The 16,287-nt window shown below is 42.1% G+C and overlaps 1 protein-coding gene across 3 annotated transcripts in view; it reads right to left on the reverse strand.

Annotated features, from left to right (window-relative positions):
- CPED1 (cadherin like and PC-esterase domain containing 1) overlaps positions 1-16,287 on the reverse strand; it is a 243,193-nt gene that overhangs the window by 153,053 nt on the left and 73,853 nt on the right. For all 3 annotated transcript variants that reach the window (XM_032796222.2, XM_032796223.2, XM_075065406.1), the window contains exons 6-8: positions 14,166-14,331; positions 9,848-10,016; positions 1,113-1,255 (exon numbers count right to left, since the gene is read on the reverse strand). In XM_032796222.2, the coding sequence (XP_032652113.1) occupies positions 1,113-1,255; positions 9,848-10,016; positions 14,166-14,331 (478 nt within the window). The remainder of the gene's footprint in view (positions 1-1,112; positions 1,256-9,847; positions 10,017-14,165; positions 14,332-16,287) is intronic.

Here is a 16,287-nt window from a genome sequence, read left to right on the forward strand (position 1 = left end):
AAAACAGCCAACCTATCAATTTGGTTTGGTGAAACTATGTGAACCCAAGCTAGCTGGTTTTGCACAACTTTGAAAATAACTCTATATTTATAGTCACAGTATCTCCCTCTCACACACAATATATTCTATTCCTACTGCTTTAGGACAAATAATGAGCTTTATTGCTGCTCAACAACTAGGCCCTCAAGTAGCTGTATAAATCATGTATATTTACTATAAAAAAAGGCAAGTATCTGGTCTATATAAAACTAAAAAATCCAGTAGGAATGACTGCAATGACCTAATCATCCTATAAAAAAGTGATTCAGTATTATTAAGGCCTACATCATGAGGTGTAATACTTAGGACAGTATTCTAAAATTGTGCTAATATTCAGATTGTTATATCCTTGGGGACAGCCAGTTTAGGAAGAAATCACTTGAGGCCAGACAGCAGACAGCTAACAAAACTACCATTTATTTACACACACAGAGCTCACCTAACCGGAAGCAGACTAGGCTATCCCCTAATAATCTAACTCAGTTGCCATGGGAACAAAAACCATGACAACCAAATACACAACACAGATCAATTGCAATTCCCTGCTCCAGCCCTGGTTATAGCTGCCAGGGACTGCTCTAATTTGCACCAGTCAGCTACAGTCCCCAAAAGACCATATGCCAAATGGAGACAGCTAGAGCACAATAAGCTTCAGCAATTCACTCTTTCATCCCTCCACACCCTCTACACCAGGGGGTCAAAGCAGGGAAGCACAGGAGACAGCTATGCCAGCTTCACATTCTTTGGGGACTCCCCTATTTGTGGGAGGTTTCTGCTCACTTTGTGCTGCCTAAGCAATACAAAAGAAGCGGAATAGGACACAGAATCTGACCCAAGGTTTTGATTGTAACTCCTTGACTTTTTTTGAAATAATATGTTTGGCTCTCAAGTTGAGAAAGCTGGATGCCTCTGCTGTTGAAGATCTCTATTTGCCAAACACATTATTTCACTCTAATACCAAGTATCAAATATCAGTTTCTTTGTTACAGCAGAATCTATTTACTCAACTACTTTCCATAATATTCTAAAGAACTTGACAATAACTTGGCATTTATTTATTGATATCTTCTTACCTACTGAAGGTCTTTGGTCCGACGTTGGGTGATTCACTGAATGCCTCAGCTACCAGTAAGAGTTTACTTATCGTTTCTTTCATATTATCAAAGACTTGCTGAGGGGAACTGGATTTGAAGAATGTCTCAAAAAATCTTTGTAGCTGTGAAAGATGTTACACAAATTCTTAAATAAATACTTATCCTACTATACTTTTAAGAAACATACATTAAAAGGCTTGCAGCTGTCAAAATTGCATAAGAATGCCAGCTTTATTTTCTACCAGGTCCCACATTAAATGAAGAATGAAATTAAATGTTCTCTCCATATTCTAGCAGATAAGTTATTTGCATTTATAAAGAAGAAAATCTGAAATAAACTGTGCATTAATTGGTACCAGAAGGCACTGCATTTAGACACAGAAGTCCCACAGCCTAAATTCATTTTCATAAAACATTTTGCTATTAACATATTACATGAAGTGGAAACTTCTCATGCTTAGTTCTGCTGCAGTAGAAAAACTTGACAGCAGCAACATATTCAAATCCAAATCCTCTCTTTTTGGTTACATATTGGGCCAAATGCTGATGTCCTTCCCTTTTGGCTATAAGCCCTGAGCCTGAGTAAACAAGTTTTATGCAGAGGATGGAAGAGTGGTCAGGGTGAAATCAATCTTTCCCCCACTGACACCCCATCACGTAGCCAGCCACATCATTACTAATACAACAATCCATATATGGGGCTCCTGCATATGCCTTGCATGAAGAGTTTAGTCCCATTGATCCCCATACTGGCATATCCACTGGCCTATATACCACTGCCCCCTCAACTTACTCCCACCACTCACCCAAATCCACCCTTCCCACCACAACAGGGAGAGGGCTAATGGAGCAGAACACAGGAGGAGCACAGTTCCCACACATAGTGGGACCAATACAATTCTTGCTGATTTAGGGGTGTTTGGGCTTACAGTGGAAGGAGCTGCATTTAGCTCATCGTTACAGTGCAGTTATATTATAATTACTTTTGCTTCAGGGTAAGTCATGAAAAGATGAATGAATTGGCTAAACCAACAATAACATGCTTTTTCTTATTCTTCTTTGGTGTTAGATTAAACCAACCAACCAACCAACTTCCAGTCATGTTAAATAAGCATTGTGTGGGCTTAGTGACACAAATTATTTCATTCTACTGTAATTCTCAAAAACACACATAGAGTTTTGAATATTCAGTTAAAGGCCTGGAAGGCAGACTACATATGATTTAATCAAATACTTCCCATTTGCAATCTTCACACATGCATGCTCATGGATAGATCAGAAGTGTGGCACAACTAGGGCTTTAGCTTGTTTACATTTAATTATTCCCTTGAGCTAGCTTCTGCTCCTGGATATTCTTTACAAATGAATTTGTGGGGACAGATTCTGGGGCTGGCGATGGTCCTTTTGTGCCACCAAAGCAACCCAAAGGCCCATAAAGAGGCTGTAGCTGAGGGTTTGCATGACCTGGGGTAGAATTGTTCTAGACATCTCTACACTGCCCTCTTCTACCCCAAACCCATTTTAGCGGCCACATCAGGAGTGTGTTGAGGAGATGATGTGGCCAGAGAGTGCTGTACTCTGGAGATCACTGGCTGGCATAACTGGGTTCATTGCAGCCAGGTACAAATAGTAGCAGCTCTGCTGGAATCTCAGTACAAGAGGCTCTTTGGGAGCCTCCACTTGACACATCAGCAGTGTGAAGGTGCCAGCCCCATAGACCTGATTGATTAGGCAGCAGGCTGAGAAGGGAGCTGGACCCTCTGTCCCCAGAGCCCTGCTTTGCTAGATTACTGGAAGGAAATGCCACTTGCGGCCAGCCCACCTCCCAATGAAGGAGCAGAACTGCTACAGAGCAAGAGTTGAGCCCTGATCAAGCAAGAACAGGGAAGGGGTTTGCAGGCCGCCTGATTGGCTCTGGGAGAAGGCTACAGAGCATGGACAGATAGCATGCATTGCTGCTGCTGGAGGGAAAAAGCCTAATCACAGCCAGACCCCAGCACTGGGAGATTGACCCAGACAGAAAATCAGGTGCACAGACATAGCCAAGCTGAGAGAGCAGTCCAGACCCAGCAGAAGCAGCCCTGACCAGCATGGTGACCATGGGGACAGATTCCTTGAGAGGCAGCCAAGCCTGAGACTCCCCATTGCGAGCTAACACTACAGTGCTGGAGGCAGGAGGTGCTCTGTTGTAAAATGGAGCCTGGAGGGCCATTTGGACTAGTTGTTAAGTTAGGTTTATTTTGTTTTTAAGTGTCAAGGACTCATATTAAGGTTGGGGTTATACATGTGACTTCTCATAGCAACTCTTTGCTAGTCCCTTTTACTAATTGTGGCTGTGTCCTTCCTGGCTAGGTGGCAGATAAAGTCATTGGCATTGAATATAGGTGCAGCATTTACTTCTGGTTAAGTTCCTGACTCTTCAGAGGTTGAGGAAAAAACCAAGAGCTTGGGGATCGGTGAGGGGCAAGTGGGGTTCTCTACTTTATCATGCATGGCATTAACAAATATAAAACCTGTCAAAGGCAAGATACATTTGTTCAATGTCCTAGTACAGGCACCTTTATAGGCAACTGGTTTAGAATGTGGTATCAAAACAGAAATAAGAAAAGGTACAGAACAGGTTAAGAACCAGTATGAACTGGTGGGTTGGATCTTAGGTGACGCAGAATGTGCTTTCTAACTTTCAAGCAACCCTGCAATAAATGTATGAGGACGTATGTAGAATAACACCTTTTATGTAAGGAGAACATGTTGTGAGATAAGAATTGCTTCCTGAAGGGAGGATGTATATGTCTCCTTTTCATATTGTTGGCTACATTTTAAGCAATAATGGGCTGAAATATGGAGACAGCTTGGCAAACCAGAGTGCCAAGGTCACGGTGTTCCTCTGTGCAGTGATCCCAGTGTAGTTTCACTGCCAATGCTCCAGGTCAGCCTGATTGACAGGGTGAACAGGCTAATAAGGGAGCCGGGAGGTCGCGGAGTCCTGTCCTCTGGGTGAGCTGGAATTGCCTGGAACAGAAGGGGGCTGAGCTAAGGAGAGAGAAGGGGCCCAAGCTGAGCTGGGGAACAAAGCCATGCCAGCCAGAGAACCAGAGAAGCAGCCCAGGAAACATGTCAGTGCTGGGAGCAGAGCCACACAAACACCCCTGAAAGCAGATCTGTGCTGAGAGGAGAGCTGTAGCAACTAGAGCCAGAGGGGACAGAAAAAGCAGTCCAGGGGGCTGGAGGCAGAGCAGCATCAGTGCTGAGGTAGAATGGAGCTGGAGCTGGAGGAGTCTGGAGCCAGGTTTGATAAGCAGCTGGGAAGAGCCAGGGGAGACCCTGGGCAGCAGACCCAGTGCAGGGAGATGCCCCCAAAAGCCTTGCAGGCCAGACTTGGAGGGGGATCGTAATCCCGATGGGCAGGCTGACGCTGGGAAGAAGGGCCCTGACACCTACAGCCTGAAGGTGTTTGGCCACCACTAGAGCAAGTGGCCAATCTGCGGTATCCCTACAGCACAGCCAGGGCCTGAGAAGGAGGCCTGGGATGTGTGAGGAACAGACTGTGAACTCTCCTTATATTCCAGAGACTGTGGTTGTGGTGTCCCCTTGCCAGAGAGCACGGTTATGTGTTTTCCTTTAACCTTTCCCATTTTTGCCTTATTTTTTAAAAATTGGTTGCTGTTTAATATTTTCTTTGAACTGTATCTAATGATCAATGGGTCAGGGAAATGTCCAGTGCAGAAAGAGCACCCCGGAGTGAGGACGCCCTAGCCCCTGCCCTTAGGGACCATGACAAGGTTGGCAGTCGAGCCCGCCAGGAATCCTGGGCCCAGCCTTGTTGGGGTTATGAGGACTTTGCCACACAGGAGAGTGGAAGGGGAGCCTCGAAGTCAGGCAGGCCTCTGGGTAAAGGAAGTGGGAGCGAGGACTCCGGTTTATACATAGTAGTGTATAACCCAGGAAGATCTCAACAATAGCGGGACCATTCCCTCACTTACATAATTGGCGTTACAAACAGGATTCTATCCACAGGGTCCACCCCATTGGTTTACTGATTGAGTTCTGGTCGCACTGTCCAGTCCTGGTCGAGAACCCTATCATGGAATTGAAGAACTACAGGCCCAGTTTGCTGAACTTCAGCACAGATTATTAGACCAAGCTGAGGCATTACAAGAAACTAGAACCGAACAGACAGAACCTTTATCGCTGGCTAAGGCAGTAATAGACCAACAGGCAGCAGAAGCTAAGAAACCTCCTAATATTTATGTTCCAAGGGAGCAGAAGGTCGCAAAGTTTAGCAGTTTCCCGACTAGACCAGAAGACATTACAGTAGAGGAGTGGGTCAAGTCTGTGAAGGCAGCTATGCATGTGCTAACTGTACCTGAAGAAGATCATGTGGACTTCATAGAGGAACACCTCAAGGGCTAGGGGGATATGCATAGCTTCAGAGGCTTTTTTACATGACAGCTTTTTCTTTGAAAATGTCTGAGTGTTTTATTTTAGTGAAGAATAAGTTCTTCTTAAGAGGATACTTTTTTTTTTCAACATAAGCCTTTCTATCTCTAGTTAGCTTTCTTGAATTCATTCCTTTTATTTTGCACTACATGGAAAATAGCTATGCTTAATGATATTTCTTCACCAAGTTCACACTACTTGTGTATTTATGTGTACACACACACACACAAGCCTCTTTGAATATACATTTGGAGAAACCAGGATAACGAATGCATCTCCCAACCTACAGATTGGATCTGTGCAAAAAGACCAAAGAAATGTATTCACAATAATTCTATCCCCAGTACTGCACACTGCCACACATAGATCTATCTACACATGATCTTCAACCTACAGTGATTGATGAATCATTGTTAGTAGAAAAAGTTGTAACATGCAATGGAAGAAAAATGTACCCATAATCAAAAACAATGGTTCCAGAATACATCACAGAGAAAAAAGTGCAGTAATTTATTATTAGTTTATAGTGCTAACTGTTGGATATGTCTGTTTATTCTAGCCCAGATTTATTATTATGTAATGCCATTTCCCTGTACCTTTGACACAGCACTTGATGAAGGTGGAAACCAAGACATTATTCAACTATTTTGTATAGTAAATTTCCTATTTGTGCATATTTTTTCTTACATAAACTAGTTTTAAAGGAAGACTGTTACTAGATTAAGCCACAAATTTATCCCACCTAAAGTTTGTTTTAATTCATTTAAGTGAAAAATTTTCTCTGAGTATCATTTTATTTTAAACTACCCACTTATTTCAGTGGTTATTGGTAATCTCTGAGAATGTTTTCTAAATTTCTGCTGGTGGGGAGGAAGTGAAAAAAGGCTTCTAATAACCTTTCCTCTAATGATCTCTGCTGTTAAGGCCAAGTCCAAAGCCCAGTGAAGTCAATAAAAAGACTTCCATTGACTTTAATGTACTCTGAGTGGGGACTGGACTAACTATGGCCTCCTAATCATGGTCCTGGCTTTTGGAAATGATGAAGTGGAACAGCAGTGGTGAACCACTGATTGGACATAGGTTCCTTGGTATGTACCTTATGCAATTATTTTACAAGGTTTATATTTTTTTAAGGCACAGACAGTGGATAAAGTCACTGTAAACCGCAGTCACTATAACCAGGACGAGTAAAAGTGATTTGTAAGAATTATTTACAATAGTTTAATTTTAAAAAAATGGTGGGATTTTCCACACAACCATACAATGTTGTTTAATTTACTAAACTTAAACTTCTTATATGTCTTCTCTGATCCAAGCGTTTTATATGTAATAAGTCTCAGTTCTTTTTAAATTCTCAACAACAACGTATCAGCCACATTCTTACTACATCTAGTATACTTTTGTGCCTATTAGGCCAGATGCTACAGTAAACATATTTTGTCTGCAATAATAAGTTTTTAGCAAGGTGAACTCCAGTGCCAGGTCAATTTCTTTCTAATAATGAATAGCAGAATAGACCAGCAAAGAAATGTTTATATATGCTTTTGAACATGTTAGTTAGTTTCATATCAAACAGGTATGTGAGTAATGGTGTACAACATTATTTCAGGCAATTCATACAGGCTGACAATCCATCAGCATGCTAGAAGCCTGAACAGACCAGCACAAGACTAAAATAAATGGTGGAAAATGGTGAATGCCCCATGCACCTGAGAGTGTGGGAGGATAAAGAAAGAAAGAAACCTACTGACAATCCATGGGACAAAGATCAGTCTTGTCTGTGCCAAGTTGTTTTTTTTTAAATTGAAGAGACTGAGCTATTTGGGAAGAGGATGCAGGAGAGATACACTATAAACAACACTACTAGCAAATTTTCTCCAGGTCTATGTCTCTTTTGCATGCATGTGCAATTCCCAATTATATAATGGCTGTTATGTCAATCGGTGAAACAAAAGGCCGCAGAAGACCCTTACTGCTGTTGTAAACTATTGACATTTTGGAGCTACACAACAAGTAATGCGCATTTTTTCCTTCATTTACATGAGAGATACTTCACAAAGAAATCCCACATTTCAGAAACGTGTGGCTGAGGTTGAACATTTCTAGTTATTATGGACCAAATTCCTCAGCTGTCATCAATTGGCATAGCGCCACTGACTTCATTCAGAGGTCCTGGTTCATTGTGTCTGCTGTAGGTGGTAACTGGCATTGTAGGTTTGGCTAAATATTCTGTGAAGTTTATTGAAAACATGCTCTACGATCATGCCAAAATGGTTTACAGTTGACTTACAGACAGGGAGAAAAATACTTATTTTAAACATTTAATTTTTCACTATCATTTCCAGAATGAGGTGCTATTTTCTGCTTCTCCTGCACAATGCATCTGATGCTGCATTGTATCAAGCCCAGAAATCCTTTATGTATTTTCCACATATGCTAGCTGGTCACACTTAGAGAATTTCTATTGTCAGATTATACAGTGCCTTGCTTTTACTGGTCATTTCTTGGAGTCTCTCTGACTTCTCTCAAGCTCTATATAGCAGATACTGTCTATAGTTAGAGACAGCCTAATATATCCTGTTCTCCATCATTGTATTAATTTGCATTTAAATGTACATCACTATAGAAGTGCTTTCTCTGGTGACTATTGTTTGTATAACTCTTGCCGTTCTGACAACTCTGTCTAAAGCTGTGGAAGATATAGGACCACAGAAGCAGTAACCAGACTGGAACTACTGTCTATGTGCTGCTACTTCTTTTATGATTAATCACCTTTATTGCTTTTTCAGCTGCCAGAATGTTCTGTAAATGGTGTCTGATGCCCTTTTTGAAGACTTGTCTCAGCGATGATTATTTTCCAGAGTGCCCTGCCACAATTACTAATGATTATTATCCTCCAAGATAGTTCCTAGTTACGGGATTATAATGATGCTACTGGACACTTGTAATATTTTCAGTTAACTTAAAATGAAATTAAACTCAGAGGAACCAGAGGTCTGCCAGCACTCACGCTGATTAAAACCCAAATCGTGACCCCTACCTAAGTGACTCAGTTGGGGATCTTCTTGTGGGCAAGTGGGGAAGCAACTTCCTCCACTCTCAAGCAATGGTGCAGGAGCTGCGCTACTCCAACACTCCAGATGAAACCCATAGAAGACTCAGAAGCCCTAGTGCCTCCCTTCTGCAGAAGGAAGGATGGAATGATCCACAAGGCAGCAGATCCTCTGGCATTGCAGGAAGAGCTGCTATGTCACAAGCACGGTTTCTCACTAAATTGAACAATGGAGAAGCAGGATACCCATGAGGAGGCATGTACCACTGGACAAGATAGACAGGGGAAAGCAGATGGTCCCTCCCCAGCGACCTTGAGATGTCAAGATCTAATCTATTTTAGGCCCTTATAAATAGGCTTGGCAGGATTCGATTTTTATTTCTTTATGCATTTTTAAAGTTTGTATCAATTTAAGTTTCCAGGATTGCATGAAATTGTATGTGGGGAAGGGGAAGACAATTATTTAATGACAATAGACACTGAAATTTAAAGCTTTATAACCATTAAAATACAAATTGTCAACACCACATGTCAAAATACATAACAAGAATATCCTTTTAAGTCAAACTCTAATAAGTTTTCAAGGTGCATTTTTCTTACTTTGCCTAGCTGTAAATTTCTGTTATTACTGATGGAAATATTTTCCCAATAATTTGTGTGTGTACAATGAAAGCAACATTTACTGGCATTTACTGATAAAATCTAATCCTTTCAACCCTGTTTACAAAGCATCCATCTTCATAGACCCTAGGATCCTAAGGGTGGCACACTGGAGGCCCATTCCACCTTACAGAGCATTTTCCTTAGTTTGTGACCACTTGTCCCATGAAGTGCAACTCTACGACATCTCTAGTTCAAAAAATTAAAGATCCAAAACCAGACCTTATTTTAGATACTGATTTTACTTTCTTCCATAGTGGAACCTAGAAAAAACTTCAGCACTGCAGTGTATGCACAGTTGTGTTTGAGAGGGTAACAACAGCTCTGCATCTGTGCTCACACAACCGAGCCAAAACTTGGAAGTGCCCTGAGAACCCCAATGTGCATGACACTATTCCCTCCTCCTTTGCAAACCAAACACTGCTCTTTTGTCTGATCAATGAAAGCTATCCATGAAAAGTATATTTTGTGTTCAGTAGCAATGACTAATAATGAAGCAATTGTTTGCCTTTCTACCACTGCACTTTGAGTGAATGAACCAGCTGGAAAAGAAGAGTTTTACCTTTACGGAAAAGTGCTTCTTCTTGGGAGGAAGCCAGACAATGGCAGTTGAATGAATGAATGCCCGCAAAGGTGTTAAGGATGTCACTAGCACATACGCTTTGATGATGATGGAAAGGTCTTGAGCTTTAAAGAGCTCCTTGTGGCTAGCTGGAGCTAGTATAGAACTCCTGCAAAATAAGAACAGTCCACAATGTTAGCAAAGTGCTTGCTTCCTCTATAAGAAAAGGAAAATGAGGTATAAGAATACTGAAAATAAGAGCCTTTCTTCCCCAGTGAAGTGACACAAGAGGTTAAACCAAGTAGCTTGGAACAATGCTTTGCACCAAGCCTGTTTTTACTGCTTGGAGGATTTATTTCATCGTAATTCCCAGATAAAACCTATGGCAAGATGGAGTCACAGCTGAAAGCACATATCAGGAACTTATAGGTAAAACACATTATAGTAATGTTGTTATTATTGCAAAAATAGGCATGACCAACCCAGAAATCCAATTCTGAAGAAATCCAGACATGTTAAGGAATGGAAATACAAAGTTAAGGCACCCAAACAACTTTAACTCTGTCCTGTGCTAACACCAGGGAAACCTACACTATCTTCAACAAAAACTACTTACATTTAAGTCTTCTTAACATATGCACAAGGTGCCTCAGGTGCCACGTGACCAGGATCGGTCCACTGATTGGATTCTTAGCTTCCCAGGCCCCATACTGATGGGGAGTGCAATGTGAACACTGATCCATTACATTTTAGTGGGGTCACACACACTAAAATGCCATTGTCACACTCATGTGGTCATTGCATGACATCACTGAACAGAGTTTTGGTTAGACATATTCCTGGAGGTTTCATCACATGACAGAAGCTTTAATTTCAAATTAATCTTTAATTCCCAGAGACTCCAGGACAATGCTGGAGGGCTAGCAACAATAGAGAGTCAAGACCAGCATCTCCACAAAACACTGTAAAGGACTATGACACAAGGAAATAGCCCTTTATAAATTAGTGAATAATAATCTGGCAAGCTTTGATTTGGAAGTGATAAGGATGTAGGCAGGCCACTAGTCAAGTATTTAACTGCACAGTCCTGTTTTTCTAGGGTTTGTCCCCCATCATGTACTCTGAAAAAATCAGGCCTGGTTTGTCCAGTATCGGATGGGGGACGCCCTTTTGAACACTGTGCTGCTCTGCTCCCACCACTGTGACCTCACATACAAGGTCCCATCGGTGGAGGCAGAGCAGCATTTTCTTAAAAATGGTACTCTCCCATGCAGCATGACCTTGCACATACTGTGTGTCCAAGGTCACGCAGGCAGGAGGTGGGGCCATTCAGTTCCTGGAAGTACCAGAATGTCCAGTTTTCCAGGAATGCATCAGTGGCCACACTATAGAGGAACAGCTATTGGTCTATTGCTACAATAATCTGCAGGAAGAATTAGCTGTGGAATTGTACTGCCAAACTGTATTGATCAAGGGATCAAAGATCATGAGGCAGGCCCCCAAAATCATGAGATTGGCCCAAAAATCATGAGACTTTTAAGAAAAGATTTTATTGTTTTTTAGACCAGTCTCTTGATTTTTGCACTCTCCCTACCCATCCCCAGGATGTGTGCATGTGACAATTGGTGTTGTACACTCTCCCACATGTACCAGATAAGGTGATTTTGGTGCCTGCTGCAGGAGCTCTCACCCCCACATCTGCCCGGTAATTAAGCCTGTCCCCTAGCCTCCTATCAGTTCTGTCTCCACCCAATCCCCTTCAATTCAGCTCCTCCTCAGTTCAGTCCTCCAGACCCCCTCATTATCACCCCATCAGTTCAGTCCCCCTACTCCACTGACGCCCACCGCCATAAGTTCACCCTTCCAGCTCTCACTACCCATCTGCTCAGAAGCCAACATCAATACAACCCCCACCCTCCTCACTTCAGAACCTCCTGCACCCTCCAGGCCATAGTTTAGACATTCCAGCCTCACCTCTGCTCCTCAGGGTTCTTCACCCTCTCCAGGCCTGGGGGTGGGGCTGTGGAGGGTCCCTCTCCCACTTCCCAGGCTCTTAGGGGAGCAGCCACCCAGGGCTTTGTTTAAGTTTTTTAGCATATATATTGTACTGTTAAGTTGGTCAGGAGTCCTCAAGAGAGGAGGAGTGCGGTGGACAGAGGTGTTTAAACAGTATTTTTGATTCTGTTTCTCCCCATTGGTCTAAATTATCCATGACATTCATACTGCATCATATCAAGTACAAATCATTAGAGAAATGCCTCTGATTGCACTGACCAGAGGATGTTTGGATTCTGATGTCAGCCCAGTTCTGCAGCCTGACAGGAATCAGGTGCTGTCCCCATTGTAATTAAACACAGAATTCTTCTTTGCAGCCAAACTAGTCTAACATACATTTTGTCAACTGAAACTGGAGCAGCAAAACAAAGAAAACAAATGCCTCATTTTCCAGCTTTGTGGGTGAGAGAATATAATGCCGGACTCTGACAGCCTTAAACCAGCTGCCTCAGGAACCTGCCAAGAACTTTGCTGACAGTAAGTTCCTTATCTTAGCAATGGAGCTAAGACTTATCACACATCTGCCCACCTTTATTCAAATGAATCTCCTTCTGATCTGACTGCTCAGGCGTTGTCAGTTTCATCTAGAACAATTTACAAAGTTGGAACCTAACTGACACTAAACTGGGAGGAGCGGTAGATATGCTTGAGGGTAGGGAGAGGATACAGAGGGACCTAGACAAATTAGAGGATTGGGCCAAAAGAAATCTGATGAGGTTCAACAAGGACAAGCGCAGAGTGTGATTTTTCAGAACATCTTTTGGGAATAGTCATGTACATGAAATAGCTGGTACTTATGATTATGCTACTTCTATGCATGTATATTCATCTTGATATCTGAAGTTATGAATATTAGCTATGTTTACTACATGTTTGCTCCTGTGGTAACACCCACAAGGTATTTATCCAGCACATGAAGGGACAAGTCAAGTTAAATGGCCCATTAAGAAACCCTTAGCTCACAATGGACCCTGGAAAACACCTGCCTACACCTAATGAACTTTTTGTGAACATTCTAACTAGAATATGGGTGCGGGTAATGGCCATATAACTTGCCCATGTGACTCCAAACACCATCTTTCACAGTGAGAACAGATTTCCCTTTAGTTGGCACTTGGCAGAAGCTAAAAGGCCCTGTCCTGGAAACATTTCCATTTTACCTCTTTCCTTCTCTGGCCTCTTTCATGCTCCAGACTCTGGACTATGAACATATACTAATGGGAGCGTTCTAACCAAGGGACTGAAGACTTTAAGGTAATCTGGAGCCTTCATATTTCTTTATCCTTTGCAGATGGACTTTAGAGTTGGATATGGTACAGAGACTGTTGTAGCCTCATTGACAAAGATCAGATGTCTGCTGACTTTCTCACATGAGTCAGCAGCCTTTGATACCTGTGGTATAAGCAACATAGCCCTTGCTTGAGTGGTTTTGTTCTTTTGTCTTCAAATGTCAAAGTCTGTTCTCATTGAACTCAATAGCAAAACTCCTTTTGATTTCAGTGGGAACAGGATTTGGCCCCCAGAGATAAGAGAATGTGATTTTGATCAATTCTTATCTGCCTAGAGACAGTTCTCATGCATGTTCTGCCAGGCTGATTTTGATTGTCCCTCCTGTACGTCATGCTGAGGAAAATAATAAAACAATTTGGGAGTGTAGCAGGGTGGTCACCCGCTCCTGCCTGGATAGGCTTAAAACAGCCCTGGAGAAGGCGGGGGGCAGGGGGAAAAACTGGGCTGATTGGGAAACAGAGCCAAACTTTATGCAGGCTCTCTGCATAGAAGAGCTGTGGATTGGGTGAGGCGAGGGTAGGCCAGGGCACAAACAGGGCATGGGTTGATAGAGCTGCCACTGCACAGACTTATATATTATTCAGAGATGTGTCTGTATCTACCTAGGTGATTAAATGATCCTCATCATCTCAGTATATGAAGATGTGTGTATGCATTAAAGCTATGTCTACACTACAGCTTATGTCGGCATAACATATGTCGCTCAGGGATGTGAATAAACCAGCCATCAGAGCAAAATAAATTACATCGCTCTAAGCACCAATGTGGACCGCTGTGCTGCTGCAGCGCTGTATGTGTAGACAAACCCCTAAGATACTGTAGTGATGATAGCCATGTAAGTACCTGCATAGATAAAATGCTGCTGGGCTTCTGATCCTTCCTTTCTACATGCTGCTGGACTGCCTCTCACTCAAACATGCTATGAGATACATACAGACATCCAGAACATGATGATACAAAATCATTATCTTACAGCTGTGCTCTATTAGTCTGGTTCCACAAGTACCACAGATGGGCAAAATTTGTCCTTCGATCACTCTCACGTGACTTCACAGGCTGAGAAGGGCCACTTGCGATGATTGTCTTTGACAGCACATGCTGATCCAAGCATCCAGGGAAAGAAATTGGAAGGTGCAGTCCTGAAAAAATCCAAATAAATAAATTTTAAAAAGTCAACATACTGTTAAAAGGAGCAGTCACCTCCTTTTCAATGAAATATAAAATAAAAACACGCAGAGAGGAGTTACAATTATCACATGACTCAGTAAAATGATAAAATTCTTAGGCTCCTTTACTGTGTTGGGATCTGCTAGCAGAGACTCTTATGCCCACAAGGAGTCCCCATCCAACTGCATGAGCAGAGCCTTAATATAGCCACTGTTCTCATTGTACATGTGTTTTGGTTATTCTGTTCATTCCCAATGACAATGCTAATGTAAGACTCTGTGTTACACAACTCCCTCCATTCCATTAAAAGAAATCTCTCATTTCTCAACCCAGAATAACTCAGATGTAATAGGTCCCAATACTGTGGGCTTTACACTGTCAAAACTGCAGTTGATATCCACTGGAACTTTGTCTGAACAAGGACTGCAGGACTCTGCCCACACTAATTACACACAGAGCACAAGATACTCTTTCTTTGAGCATACATAAGGTTTGATTTTGTATCTGCTGAACTCTATGGGAGTTCTGCCATTGACTTCAATGGGAGCAGGAGCAAGCCTTATATTGTAGCAACAGAGATCTCAGATGTCCTGAAGTAAATATTATTAATAATCAAAACGTCATGATGCGATATCTGCCAGTAGGTGGTATATTTTCTTTTTTACTTTGCTCACAAAAAGCCCTTGCACTGTACCTTTATTTTGTCCTGTGTGGCTTTCATTAACTCCAACATACATCACTTTTAGACATTTCAGACTCTTAAGTAATACTCAGGGAAAAGTCAAGCTGTTTGTATTATTTCCAGACCTCATTTTAGTGTAAAACCACACTGAGCTAAGTTTATTAAGGTATTTGTATAACTTCCCTGTTAATGCAGACTCATCTCTGAAAAGTGCCTCTGTTAAAACAGTATTGTGAGGGTCCATGCTGAATGTCTCTCAATGATTCCTTATTAACACGCTTAGTTTATAGTCTTGGAAGTTCAAAGTAGGCTCCAAAAGTCAATTTGGGTTCTTTGCTTCACATGCATCATTCACCAGTAATAAAGGTTTTGCATATCAAAACCAGGCCCTCAGCTACCCCTGTGTGTACCATTCATCTTCAGGTTATACCTTTCATGTTAACTTTGCAACCCCATTGCATGGGGTAACTGATTTGAACTTCATAAGCAATCACCAGTATGTTGCTGTTGCATAAGGAGGAATAGTCCCCCATCTGTCTGAGCGATGCAGCACCACCAACAAGAGTAAAACCCAGTAGATTCTTATTGTAGTCACTTAATTCAGTCAAACTCACTTGAATAGACACAGAGAGCAAATCTGATCAGTATGAAGGGGCCACTTTTCCATATTCACTCTTCAACGTAAGAGAGCATTTTAACAGAGTAATTTTCCAAGGGTCACGCTTAGGATAAGTTTTGGCATGTGTGACTGGGTGTACAAACCCCTCACTGGACAGCAAAGGGTGAAAGAGCAGCTCTGGGCTCAGCTGGCCCTGCCTCTCCAACCATGTCGAGCATGCTTCATGTGGAGGCGGGGCTTAAAAGGGAGTCAGTTGGCTCAGTTAGTGATCGAAAGGGTAGAGAGAAAGGCTGGCTCTCGTTGCTCCAGTGGAGGATGCACTACTGGTGCAAAGTATCCAAAAAGCATAGGTGATTTCAGAGTCTTTTTCCAATTTAGCTTTACACTTGTGAAAATCAGGAGTAACTCACTGGAATTATAACAACATAAAACTGGTGAAAGAGAGGAATCAGGCCCTGTCCTATTATATTTTGAAATTATTGCATACACATTATGTGAATCATTCAACTGTTCAGAGGCTCTCTCCTATGGGTTTGGTGTCAGTTAGATACAAATCAGAAATGAGCTTGACCTGCAGTGCTCAGATCCTGAGCTGGATTCTGCTTTGCATCCAAACTGCCTAGAGGT

Source organism: Chelonoidis abingdonii, chromosome 1 (assembly GCF_003597395.2).
Source record: "Chelonoidis abingdonii isolate Lonesome George chromosome 1, CheloAbing_2.0, whole genome shotgun sequence".
In the NCBI taxonomy this organism is placed as follows: domain Eukaryota; kingdom Metazoa; phylum Chordata; order Testudines; family Testudinidae; genus Chelonoidis; species Chelonoidis abingdonii.